Source organism: Chaetodon auriga, chromosome 16 (assembly GCF_051107435.1).
Source record: "Chaetodon auriga isolate fChaAug3 chromosome 16, fChaAug3.hap1, whole genome shotgun sequence".
NCBI classification, from domain to species: domain Eukaryota; kingdom Metazoa; phylum Chordata; class Actinopteri; order Chaetodontiformes; family Chaetodontidae; genus Chaetodon; species Chaetodon auriga.
Window position 1 is genome coordinate 3,217,508 of NC_135089.1, and position 13,185 is coordinate 3,230,692.

At 45.8% G+C, this 13,185-nt stretch overlaps 2 protein-coding genes across 3 annotated transcripts; both read right to left on the bottom strand.

Moving 5' to 3' along the window:
* Nucleotides 1-5,370: 5,370 nt before the first annotated feature.
* nucb1 (nucleobindin 1) lies at nt 5,371-10,611 on the bottom strand. Of its 2 annotated transcripts, none has more exons than XM_076753329.1 (13): nt 10,525-10,611; nt 9,430-9,618; nt 9,207-9,314; nt 8,953-9,085; nt 8,197-8,300; nt 7,863-8,048; nt 7,676-7,766; nt 7,527-7,585; nt 7,221-7,313; nt 6,659-6,748; nt 6,078-6,248; nt 5,863-5,980; nt 5,371-5,765 (listed from the first exon to the last, which is right to left on the bottom strand). In XM_076753329.1, the coding sequence occupies exons 2-13, from the start codon at nt 9,547-9,549 to the stop codon at nt 5,680-5,682; spliced, it is 1,359 nt and encodes a 452-aa protein (XP_076609444.1). In that variant the 5' UTR covers nt 9,550-9,618; nt 10,525-10,611; the 3' UTR covers nt 5,371-5,679. The 2 variants fall into 2 exon arrangements, with proteins under 2 accessions (XP_076609444.1, XP_076609443.1); XM_076753328.1 differs by having other exon boundaries at nt 9,430-9,553; nt 10,525-10,610.
* A 322-nt stretch (nt 10,612-10,933) lies between these two features.
* On the bottom strand, nt 10,934-13,040 carry ccndx (cyclin Dx). Its single transcript, XM_076753482.1, has 4 exons — nt 12,618-13,040; nt 12,307-12,522; nt 11,658-11,984; nt 10,934-11,487 (listed from the first exon to the last, which is right to left on the bottom strand). The coding sequence occupies exons 1-4, from the start codon at nt 12,882-12,884 to the stop codon at nt 11,338-11,340; spliced, it is 960 nt and encodes a 319-aa protein (XP_076609597.1). The 5' UTR covers nt 12,885-13,040; the 3' UTR covers nt 10,934-11,337.
* Nucleotides 13,041-13,185: the final 145 nt, after the last annotated feature.

The following is a 13,185-nucleotide window of genomic DNA, read 5'->3' on the forward strand; positions in this document are numbered from 1 at the left end:
TTGGTGGAGGGGTGGGAGGGGGTGCAGGGGTGACAGGAGGAAGTGCGGGCTCGGTGGACGACCTCTGACCCCCGGCCCAGGCTTCACTGAGGTGAGAGACGAACCTGGAGAGGAGAAGAAGAAGAAGAAACAGAAGAAGAAGAAGAAGAAGAGAACATGTGAATAACGTGTGATGAAACCTGCTGGAACCAAACGACGGAGGCCGTGAATACAGAACGGGAGCCTGTATTTCCCAGCAGGCCGTGATCTTCATATCATCACTCATATGATCCATCCTGACACACACACACACACACACACACACACACACACACACACACACCTTTCCCCAGACCTCAAAGAGAGAATAAGCTTCTGTTGCAGCAGCTCTCTCCTCCACTGACTGGCATCGCGATACTCAAACGTCTGGAGTAATTCATCCATCAGTGCGCGTCTCGGCTTCATGTATCCGAGCGTCCACAGTCATGATGGACAAAATGAATGCGCATGATGTGCGGAAATGAGTCGCGCGCGGCGGCTTCACCTCGGCAGCCTGCGAAACGCCGCCGCGCACATACAGAACAATTATCAGGCCTGGAGGTAGAAGCGGAAAGATGCGGCGCTGTTTCATACATTCATGTGGAGGAAAAAAAGGGTGTCATCATGAATTGTAATTACGGGCTGTATCCAGGAGGAAACAGGCTTCTTTCTACGGCTCCGGAAACCATCTGTGAAAATATTTCTGGCTGAATCAGGAGGCTGATTCTCCTCAGGGTGATCACACGGGGATTTAATTGCTGCCTTTACGAAATAAATGGCCTGAATGGGGGAAAAGCTGCCTGTTTTCAGTGTATTCGGGGCTGCTCAGGATAGCCTCACACCGCTATCACATCATGGTGGGAGGTGCCAATCATCCTGTAAATGATGTAGGCCTAATTAACAGATGAAATCAGAAGATGTTACGCAGTTGGGTTATTTTTTGTGATATCATGAACCTAAATGTCGGAAAGCGGTTCGCCGCTTTGGCTTTATTCCGACTGCAAGGCGTCTATTTCCTATCAACACCCCACTGCCCCCCCTCCCTCACCACCCTGCCCCCCCACCCATAAAAACAGCTGGATGGTCTAACGCACGGCTCGATCCGTGCACCGCACATCACCGCGGATTTCAGCCGCCACCGATCGGTTTGTGTGTCTTACCCTCTCCATGATCGACAGAGAAAGGACATAAACGCGCATCGCTGGCCGGTTCACTCCATCAGAGCATCTGAGAGACGGAGGCTGCAGCTTATCCCCGTTACAGCCCGGTTACCAGCCTGCCCCATCCCCTCCCTGCCTCTGCTGTGGGAGCGACGGCTCGGGTTCAGCCGCTGCGTCGAGCTGCACGCAGGAAGCACGGGCAGCTTCCGGGAACGCCTTTCAGAATAAAACACGCGAGTCTGGAACGGCTGGACTGACAAAATGACCACGAACACACGGATGTGAAAATGACCCAGACAAGCCTTTACACACAATAAATAAATAAATAAATAAATAAATAAATAAATAAATAAATAAATGCAAAGGCCACCCATCGAGACAATAAGTAGTACTTAACAATTTTTACTTATCTAATTTCAACATTATTATAATATTTTTTGCCATTGAATTTCGATGCTCTATCTTCCCCTTTATCTACTTTTTACTTTTATCCTAATTATTATTTAGTGTATATGTGTGTATGTGTATATACATAAAATCACGACGATTATTTTTAATATTAACATTTTAACACAGCCTGAAGGGCCACCTGCACATATATGACAAATAAAAACCCTGAATCTTGATTAATTCTCTAATAAATATCAGATTGAATATTACCATTAGAATTCCCAGCTGTGCCTTCACATTGAGCCAGAATAAAGATGCCTGGACTAGTTTTATCTGATAAAACACGAGTGACAACATCAGCTCACTGTTCCTATAATGTTTCACAGTAGAAGCTTCAAACCCAGAGAGTCAAAGATACATCTGGGAGGCTGCTGAATGATGAGTTTTACCTTCTAGGCCTCTAAACTATTCAGATGATTATTATTACTGACTGAATCTACCTTAAACATAAAAGCAAACACGCTGAAGCTTTATTCTGAAGACAAACATGAGTGCTTCCGGCTCTCTTCCGGATGTTTCTGTGTAACTTGACGAGCTCCCATCGTTTATCTTCCCTCATCTCTCCTCCTCGGTGAGATGCTGGGTCTTAAAGGAACAAGCCTTGACCGGCTGCCTCCATATAAACTCCTCATCCTCACAGTCACTCCTGACCGCACTTTTCTTTGTTTAAACACAAATCAAAAGATAAAATCTGAGCAGCTATGGGTGAGAATTAATTCTTCAGTTTATTCTTACTGTGCGGTACATGAAACTTGGCAAAATAATTAAACAATTGCGCCCTCTGGCGGCTCAATATGGGAAATCAACGCACTCCTACCATAAGGTTTGAGGCCAGATGTCTCGATTTCAAGCAGCCATCATTAATTCACATTTATTCTGGACGTGAAGGCAGCAAGGAACTTTTGAAAGGTCTCAGCCAACAACAAAAATCTTAAAAAATGACCAGAGATTTGGGTAAAAGTTTATATTAAGGTGAGTAATCTGGAGGGTCCGTGAGGTTTATTATGGGGATTAAATTATTTCACTGCGACAGAATGAATGAAGTTTTTGACAAATGTCTCCCTCATGATTGAATGACCCGCTGCTCATGTCTGAAGACTGACAGACGTGTTGATAAAACCTCACCAGTCACCATCACCAGTCATGAAAGGCTGAGTCTGCCAGCCAATCTGCTCTCAGAGGAGGCGGGTCTTAAGCCCCAAGGTAGTGACGGAAGGAGGGGGGGTGGGGGTGGGGGGTGTAGGTGACGTAATGTCCTCCTCAGAGAGGCTGGTTGGTTTGCTGTGGAGCCACCAGTGAAACTCAAAGTGCATCCAGATTAAATTTGCAAAAAACATTTGAGAGATGGAGGAAAAACATCAGAGAGGATAAACAGCTGATCAGGGATCAGTCCAGGCTGTTTGTGGCAGTTCATAGTTTAGAAGAGAGAAGTGGTGAATCATTTTCAAGATATAAATTCATTTTATTGTAATTTGTCAGCTCGCTTCATGAGACTCAAACGATGCAGAACTGTGAACGTGCTCATCAGTCAGCTGATTGGCTGAAGTTTGTACTCTGTTTAAGATTTAACAGACCTGAATAAGTGCTTAAAATAAAAATGTAACATTACCTGCAGATACCTGAAGACAAGTCGACCTCAAACTTCATCTGTTCAAACCTAAAAAGAGAGAGCAGATCACAGAGCGACAGCGTTTGTTTGTTCCTCTTTGAGGCCACAGTCAGTGAGTGACGAAGAGGTTTGATTCTTAAAGTGTTAATGTCACCATCACGGAACAAAACTGCATCAAAAGTACCAATCCTGCACTTCAATCTGACATAAAGTGTTATTGTTATAAAACTTTAATATCAAATTACGGTTACTTTAACTTATTAATATAAAAACTGTGACTTCAAACTCAAATTGGGTGTTTTGCACATAAAAAGTCTTTCTGCATAACAACCAGTCACCAGAAAAAGGAGAATAATTCATTGAAGTGTAAAGTCACAACATGGACACTGATGTGAAGGATCAGCATTTCAGAGTACCTGAGTAAAAGTACCTTTCTCACCCACTCACGGTGCATCTCGCCGTCCTGCTGCTGATGTGTGAACAGACCCGCTGACGGCTTCAGCACCACCTCTGCTGGGTGAAGCTGTGGGTGATGCAGACCAGCAGACACGGCGCGGACCTGTTAAAGGTCCCACAGGGACCAGGACCAGACTCCAGGTGTCACAGGAACACACGGACACACGAACGTCACGCATTCAGGGTTTAAACACACACTTTGGCTTCAGCCTGTTAAAGTTGACACGTTTAGTTCAGCAGCAGCTTTCTGCAAAGTCTTTATGTATTCATCTACTAATAATGCATCTGCATTCTGTTACATACAAAACATATATTTTGTATCAGCAGAATCATTTTACATTTGACAGATTGGGGAAGTCTCACCTGTCTGCTCAGATTAGACCGTTTAGCACCAGAATAAAAGCATTTTTATATCCATAAATGTGCATTTGTGCTAAAACTGCAACATCAGTGTATTCTGGTTTCCATATTGACTGATGAGGGCTGGAAAACATCAGAACATGTTTGTGCATCCTTTGAGTGCATGATTACACTCAACCAGGAGCTCTAATGGAGGAGCAACTGCATTTGAACATTTCAAAATAAAAGCACCCTGCTCGGTCTGGAGAGGCTGCATCATAATAATCACTGACGTCATGAGCCAAGCGGCTTCCTGGAGACATCTTTATTTGGCTGATATGACAGCGGTGACTGACAGGAGGCAGCTGCACGGACACCAGGAGGGGAGGGGTCTGCGGGGGTCACGAGAGGTCAGCGGGTTAGAGGAATGCTGATAGGAATGTCCTGGGCGGCGGCCAGAGGAGCATCTCGTCAGTGGCACAAAAACAAGGATCAGCAGGTCCCCGGGGAGCCGGGACCCTGGACAACAGGCCCAGTGTCTGCAGAGACACACCAGAGGAGGAGCAGGAGGAAGAGGAGGAGCAGGAGGAGCAGGAGGAGGAGCCGGAGGAGCAGCAGGAGGAGGAGGAGGAGGAGGAGCAGCAGGAGGAGCAGAGGAAAGTGGGATCCACTCACCAACCTGTCTCCATATTACTACTTACAATGCTACATTCTGTTCTGTTGTATACCATTAAAGTAGTTTGTATCAACTTACACATAAATATTACTACATGTACACATTAGATGTTCTATAACGTCTCCTCTGATCGTCCACATACGACGTCTGCTCCACTATACGACGTCGACATGCTGGTATTGGTGTCACTTTACAGTTTTTGTGTTAGTGATTAAAAACATCACTTGATTTTTTTTTTAATTGAAACCTTTTTATTCCACTAAATGAGGAAATCAGATCTAAATAAAATGAGATTAAAGTGTGTAAATGTGTGCAGACCCCTGGTTTCACCCTGAGTTACTTATCTCACGTTGTACTCCGACATCATATTCAGGCTGAAGTTTTGGACATTTATCCTCAGATCTCTGTAAAGGCTACAAAAAAAAACATTTCATATGCAGCTGCTGCATCTAATCGTGCAACATTCACATGAAGCTGAAGGAAGAAAATGGAGACAGAGCTCAGAAAAAGGGGAACAACTGAGTTTGGCTGCTCTGCGACTCATCTGGAGGGAGGAGGAGGAGGAGGAGGAGGAGGTCCTGTCCTGTCTCACAGGACGTCAGTGCTGTGCGACAGGCCGCTGGGTCCCGTCTCACCGAGCTATCTGAATTCAAGAGGTCTGGTTTAGAGGTTTTAAATTAACTTTATTTGAAGATGTTTATGATTTGACACAAAAAAAACCCTGAATCAATAAAAACTTCACTGAAACTGAAGATTTCTGGAGATACATATACTGATATCTGCTGCTTGGAGAGCTTTAATCTAATGTAGACCACAGAAATGAACACACAGTACAAATATGTCATGATTCACGAGCCACGTCTGTCTGAGTTTATACATACAGTCCACATAGAACCCATCTGGACATCTGTGTCAGTGCAAACCAGAATGTGTGTGCGTGAGTGTGTGTTAAGGCTGTGGAGCGAGCTGCTTTAAGTGTGTAAAGGCAGATTCTGTGGAGGCTCCGCGGGCAGATTATTCTGGGCTTCGGCTCCGTGCTCAGCTGGGGCTTTTGCTTCTGCGCGAGTGAGAAGAGGAAGATTCGCTCAATAAAAGCAGTGAGAACAGAACTCTGCAGCAGCACCGACACACAGGTCACACGTCAGGCCGTTTACCTTTAGCGTCCAGTTTCTGTGCCTCTGGTTGGAACAGCAGCTCCCCGTTCGGACCCACAGGAGGCTGCCCGTCCGCAGCCTGCTGCTCCTTCTGCCTCTGGGACATCTCCAACACCGCCTGAAAGTCAAACAGTTATCGTCTGCGTGCGCTTCAGCGTCGTCACACTGCTCGCTGAGTCACCTCACAGGTGGCGTAAACATGGCGGCACAGTTACCTGCTGGTACTCCCTCCTCTGGGCCTCCAGGGCTTTGCCTCTCTCCTTCAGCAGCTCCTGCTCCTGGCGCAGGTTGTCCGCCTTCCTCCTCAGCTCCTCCTCTTTGTCCCGGAGTTCGGCCTCAAATCGCTGCAGCTCCTCCTCCGTGTACACCGGCTTGGTGTCCAGAGTCTTGAGAGACACCCGGAGAACGAACGTCATTCAAAGACTTCACCTCCTCTTAAATGAACACTGCAGTCCTGAGGTTCACACTCTTACTTAAACAAGAGGAGCTGCACTGACTTGAATGGTTGCATTGCCTTGTGGGTAACGCAGGTGTGCATTTTCATCCTTTTCTTAAGCTGTCATGTGTCTGATGATGTTGTAGCAGTGCAATGCTAACTGCTACTAGCTAAATGTACCATTCCACTACATCACTCCTTGTGGGAGCAGCTCCAAGCGTGCGAGCTGACGCCGGAGGACAGCGTCGCCCGTTAAACATCCACACCCACATCCTCCCAGCCTGTCCTGGGATTCGAACCACAGACCGTCCAATCGCCCGCCCACCCCCCCGACCCTCAGGCCACCTCTGGGCTCTTTACCTCCCACTCTTTGGGATTGTTGAACTCCTTCTTCTCGGTGGACTTGAGGAACTCCTCCAGGCTGACCAGACGATCTTTATTTGTATCCACCTTTGAACACAAAGAGCTGCATCAGTCAAAGCAGAGCAGAGAAAATGTGGAGACTGGATCAAGGCGTATGATTAACAAACGACAGGAGGGGTAAAAATAAACAATTAACGCTTTGTCCACACACGTTTTTTTTTACAAATGCAGTTTTTTCTATGCATGTCGGTGTTTCAGGTCACTGACAACAAAGATATTCAGACGCTCTGCAGCTCTGACGTGTTGACTGGGAGGAGTTTTGTTATCTCCTTTGTTTACATCAAAGTGCTGATCAAATAGTGCTAATGCTAACATCGCTAACAGGATTTTTTACATGTTTACACATAAATGTAGAGTCACTTTTTGATTGACTATAATTGTGTGTTTCTGTTTTGATTTATTTCTTTTTTAAATCTGCTTTTGTGGATGTGATTTTTCTTTTTTGAGAACCAAAGAAGAAAAACTGCGTTTGAAGAAACACGCGTGGACTATGACTCACATTCTTCATGACATGCTCCCTCATCCTCAGCCTTTCTTCCTCCATCTCCATCATATCGTCTTCCTCATTCTTCGGGTCGTAGACCTTCTCCAGCTGGAGGAGAGAAACGAGCAGATGTTAAGCAGCCGCAGGGATGCCGCACGCATCGCTGCTGCCGGGTTACAAACTTTTCCCTTTCAAAAGTCTGCAGGAAGTGAGATGAAACAGCTGCTTTTCAAACAGATGAGCATCCATGTTTGATATTCTGTCATGAGTTTTACTGTAAAACTCAACCAAGAGGCCATGATGTGCCTTAAGGTTCCTCACCTCTTTAGTGAAGAGAGCCTCCAACTCCTGCTCGTCTAAAACGTCATCTTCATTTGTGTCTAAGCAGAGAAGAAACGAGACCTTCACTCACATTGAACTCCTCAGTCTGACATGAACAGGACAGGAGCTAAACGAGAGGAGTCCCTCACCGTGCAGCTTAAAAAAGGTTTTGGGGTTGAACTCCTGTGGATCCAGGCCGTCCGTCTCCTCCCAGACTTCCCGTAGCTGAGCAACGCTACCCTGAAAAATGCAGCACAAAGAGGAAAAACAAGTCAGACAGCTTGATTCACTTCCACTTTCTAAACCCAGAACTAACAAAGGTGCTTTTGTGCCTACCGGGGCATTGACTTTTGGGTGCTGGCGGTGTTTCTCCTGCAGCTCCTGCAATCTCTTCTCCTCCCTCTCCCTCTTCTCCTGGTCCAGGCCCTTCAGGTACTCCCGTCTCTCGTGCTCCTTCAGCATCTCGTAGCGTTTGAACTCCTCGTGTCTCTCGGCGTCGTAGTTCTCCAGGTCTTTGGTGGCCTGGACAAAGAGGTGGACGAGGCCGGCACCTTGAAACTCATTCAAACAGAAGTTGTAGTTGTCTGATCAGTGTGATTATGATTCTGGTCAGAAGCATTGACCAGCTGGACTGAAAGACTCTCAGCAGTCATCAGCTGGAGGATCTTACCGTCGAGATAAGCAGCTCGAGGTCTTTGGCCTCAAACGTGTTTTGATTGTGGGGATCGAGATGTTCAAACTGCTTCAGCAGAGATGCGTGGTCCATCTGCAGGGCTGCGTGGCAGATGCACGAATTACCAAACACATGCTGGACATCCCTGCATGGAGGTTACATTCCTCTCTCAATGCTAACCGTCCTAATTAGCATTCATGTGTATATTTCATAGGTAACAGCTAACATTTCATACACAAACATTCTGCATATATGCTGATTATACCTGCTCTGTTTGGGAAAACTGTGATTTGCATCCATGCACATGAACTGATACTGAAAATGAGACGCTGCACATTTGCACGTTTTGGCTCACTGATTCATGAGTGATAACAACGAATAATTACAAGAACTGCACATATTCTCTACATATGAGACCTCAGTTTCCATATCTGTGAATGAAAAGCTGAAGAGCTTACAGTGAACATTTACATGATTTAATCTATTTGAGTGCCCTTGCGCAGGTGCATCATTTCTAACTGTACTTTGTTATTTTTCAAGCAAAAAATACTGCTTTACCTCAATTTGATCACATCTCATATTTATAATCTGTTAGTAAGACTTGAGGATATTTCTTGCTCTAATAGCTTTAATGTTTTCCAGCATGTGATGTTTGATATGGAAATCAACAGACTTTAAGAATTCAGTACACAATTACCCGACTTATAAAAAGACAATACCACCTTAAAAACTGATATTTGTTCTTCCACTCACTCTGTACGTTGGTGCTGTCCAGTTTGGCTTTCAGCAGCATCCTGAGGCGGGACACCTCCTGACGCTTCAGCTCGTCCAGGCGAGTCCTGACATGGTGACTGACCAGGTCCAGCTCTTTACTGAGACGACCGTTCTGACGGAGGACACAAGCCATCACAGGTGAGAAGAACGGACTCAATGTCAGATTGCTGCCTGTGAACGGTAAACAAGGACAAACGGAGGGAGGAACAGTACAGCAAGAAATGGACGCTGACCTTGATGTCTTCTGTGTTTGCTGTTTGCAGCTTCTCTCTGAAGTGAGGGTCTGTCTCCAGAACCTCAATCACCTCTCTGAGATACCTGTCGTAGTACAGGCCAGTGTCCTGCAAGCGTGTGAGGCAAAGGACAGGTTATTCACAACACACTGAACCTCCACTAAATCTGATGATCATGAAAACACATCAGACGGTGAATGACTGAGAATATTGAGGCTATTACCGCATTCTCCTCCTGCTCCTCCTCTTTCGCTTCCTGGTTGCCTACATTGCGATCAATAGGCACTGACCAGACCCCAGCACAGATGGATAGAAGCAGCAGCCAGCCAGGTTTCAAGTTCATCCTCCTTCACAACAAACAGCGATGAATGTGAGAATAATGTGTGCAAACCGTCGACTGAAAAGCTGGAATCTTAGCACAGAAAAGTAGAAGAGGCAGAGATGTGTGAGAAATAAAAACTAATGAAGATGAACCAGCATCAGACTGTCATTGAAAGGTGCAGTTAGCGTTTATCATGTTATAGTTTGTCACTAAGTATTATATAACTAAGGTCCAAAGGACGATGGCAGCACTGATGACAACTACGATAAATGCGTACATGAAACGGAACTCACTCACTGAGATCCTTATCTCTGAGCCAAATATATCCGGATTTTAACGTAACTCGTTACTAGCTGGTGTGTACATTGTATGCCGAATTTACCAGGAAACCTTGAACATTTGAAAAAGGTCTCAAGTGTTTTGCTTTGTAGACGTGTGTGTCCTCGCCAATAAAACACAGCAGTAAAATCCGGTTTCTCAGGGGGAGTTTTGGTGTGACTGTTAATTTTGAGCAAGACACCTTGTTTTTAGATGTGATAGGACGATAAACTTAGTTCAACACACCTGAAATCCAGCTATGGTACATGTAACACGATTTAAACTGAATATTAGTATCATTTTGTGTTAGCAGTGTATGTAGCTGGTTAGCTAACTAGCTTAAACAGGGACAACACGGATGCAACAAAAACAGCACTTTCTGTAGGTGGGATAACCTGTGAGATTAACCCTACGCTTTAAGTGAATTAATGTTTGTTTTTAACAGGATTTTAAACATTATTCGTTCTTTAAACTTCATTTTACACGCGACATTAACATGGTATGGTTATCGTTATCCATTAGCCCTATGCTATAGAAACGTCTAGCACAGTTCTTCCTGCGTTGTCCTTCTTACATCTCACGATTTTCAATGAATTCTTCGTTTGGACTACGCCGATATTAAAAACACAAGTCGAATTTGCTAGAACACAAAATATCTAAAAATATCTCGTCTCTTACCGGACGTAGGTTTTTAATATCTGATCCAATGCTCAAAGCACGACCTGTTATTTGAGTCGGATAAAATTGACGTCATTAGAATGCAGCGTTGGTCCAATATGCTGCCTTCAGGAACTGTAGGAATAATTACACTTTTTCCTTCATGGATAATAACGGTGCGGTTGTCCTTGAATTGTTGAGTGGTGATGGTCAAAGTAATGTCAACCCATTATGACATATTTTGGACATTAGTAAATAGTTTAAATCACCCACCAACACGTTTCTTCTTGTCACTGTCCTTTTAGGAGCTAACTCTGTCCCACCAAAAGTAGATGAACTACTCAGAGTTCTGAAGTAACAATTTACGAGTGGTAAGTGAATGTAGCATTGTCCCATAGGTAAATAACACTTGGACGCAAAGTCTGTAGAAACGTTTTAAACGTTTAATTGCCTTGAAAAATAGATCTGTTGTATATTTAATTCAGTACACAAACACAACGTTATGGCAAAGTGTAATAAATTAACATGAAAACGTCAACCATTGCACGTAATAATAAATAAAAGGTATAAATATTATGCATCAAAATAACATCCAAGCCTACAATAAAATCAATAGAAATAGATAATAAAATATGGCACGTGAGACACACATGGCAAACTGTTCACCAATAAATAAAGTGAAAAATAAATTAACAGTCACTCAATAAAATCATTTCAAAATCTAAAAACTTGTCAGAGCATCTTGAGGTCATAATCAGTTCACATCAGTTTGACTGGTGAACTTGAGAGGTTTTGATTGATTCACACGTTCAATGCAACAGCTGATTTCTGTGTTTAAAAATCAATCTCTCTCATGTCAGTGGGTGTTCCGGGCCTTTCGTTCTCCACCTCCTCATCTTTCTCCATAGGCCCCTGCTGAAGCCCACTCCTCAGCCGCTGTCGGAGGGCATATTCGATCATCTCACTGTAAGCCTGCAGCACTGCCTGGGATGCAACACATGGAGAAAATCAGTGATTCACGTAATAGATGCGTGACTCTTCCTGCACTGACATGACTATAAAACAAGCAGGTGGTTATTCTGCAGTGAATAAAAACCCTGAGCCTGATCAAATCAAACAGGTCTGTGCAGCCTCAGACTTGCAGATGTACTCACCAAGTCCGTCTGGCAGAGCTCTGCCAGTGCTTCACCCATCACAGCCAGCTGAGCCGGGCCCTTGTTGCCCAGGCCTCGCAGGGCACAGTTCAGTGATGCTGCAGCAACAAGTGACGGCGGCGCACCCAGAAAACGGGAGTCACAGGCGCACATGGCCGCCAGCGTGTCGCTGTGCCTCCGCAGGGTGGAGAGCAGCTCCCCCTCAGAGTCCCTCCTGTCTCCATCTCCTCTCTCCTCCACGCAGGCGAGAAAATGTGGGAGGAAGTCCTGCGGAGTCACTGCTGCTGTATCCCACCTGAGGGAGGCGAGGATGACGCGCTCCATCTCCTGAAGGAGGGAGAGGAGGTGCGTTTAGGAGACAGGAGTGATAGTGATTGGAGCGTCATCGTGACATGGTTCACATGATGTGATGCTGGGATGGATATCATGAGAAAATTTTAGGTGTGTTGTCATGTGAAGCCTGTCCTTTGTCTTTACATCAGTGTGATACAGAGTCTACTGTAGCTGCTACAACAGTAATAACACTGAAAAGGCATAAAACTAGATTTTCTACATTAAAAATCGAGGTTTATCTGAGTTTATGGGCCTACAGGTGAGATGATTCACTGCTGTCTGAACTCCAGAGTGAGCTGCCGTGTGACTGACTCACCCTCAGGTTGGACGGCTGGAAGCTGTATTCAGCTGCAGCACAGAGAGTGTCAGCGGTGACGTTGTCACACTCGGTGAGTTTGGAGGCGATGAGGATGCAGCCAGCAGCCAGGCAGTACGGTGAGACAGGCAGAGACAAGGAGGCAGACAGGAACCTATCCATCAGTGAGACAGACAGGGGGAACACGGCCTCATCGCAGCCGCACTCACAGCACACCTGCAGAGACAGAAGCAAAGATGTGAGGCATCGGTGTCACAGGTGACATGATGGCGTGACTCATCCGTGAGGATATGGAGCAGAGGGTTTCATACCTCCAGGGCCCACTTGGCGACCTCCTCCCTGCGCTCTGGATCCCGCTGGATGAGGGTGATGTAGAGCATGGAGGGCATGTACCTCTCCTCCACATGAAGCAGCCTCTGGATCACACGATGCCCCGACACTGTGGGGTCCCAGGCGGCTCGCAGCTGAGACGAGCCTGCGACCTGGGCCTGGGCCCGGGCCTCAGTCCGGCTCTGGTCCCGACTCTGGTCGTCCTCCACCTCCTCACACCACAGAGACACAGACATGCCTTTGTCCATCTGCACAGACTGCTGGGAAAATATGAACTTGTTTATGTCCAAGTAGGAAAGAAGTGCAGCAGCTAGTGTTCCTGTGTCACCCGAGGACACTCTGCAGGTCACCGGAAGCAGATCCTCCTCTGTCCCTGTTGAAGTAGTTCTGGTATCTGTGGTGGTCTGATCAGCTCCACTCCTCCGTCCTCTGAGTTTTATACCCAGCGGGGAGAGAGACAGAGGGAGTGGCACAGAGGGACGGAAAAAAAAGGCTGCAGAAAGAGGCGGGGACCCTCGTGACTGACATAAAATAATAAGAAGACAACAA

Coding starts and splice junctions, on each gene's coding strand:
- nucb1 (XM_076753329.1), bottom strand. CDS start 9,549: ATGAACTTGAAACCTGGCTGGCTGCTGCTTCTATCCATCTGTGCTGGG. Junction 7,314..7,526: donor AGGCTCTCTTCACTAAAGAG/GTGAGGAACCTT, acceptor TCTCTCCTCCAG/CTGGAGAAGGTCTACGACCC. Junction 5,766..5,862: donor ACAGAAACTGGACGCTAAAG/GTAAACGGCCTG, acceptor TCACTCGCGCAG/AAGCAAAAGCCCCAGCTGAG.
- ccndx (XM_076753482.1), bottom strand. CDS start 12,884: ATGGACAAAGGCATGTCTGTGTCTCTGTGGTGTGAGGAGGTGGAGGAC. Junction 12,523..12,617: donor TCGCCAAGTGGGCCCTGGAG/GTATGAAACCCT, acceptor CTGTCTCTGCAG/GTGTGCTGTGAGTGCGGCTG. Junction 11,488..11,657: donor AGCTCTGCCAGACGGACTTG/GTGAGTACATCT, acceptor GTTGCATCCCAG/GCAGTGCTGCAGGCTTACAG.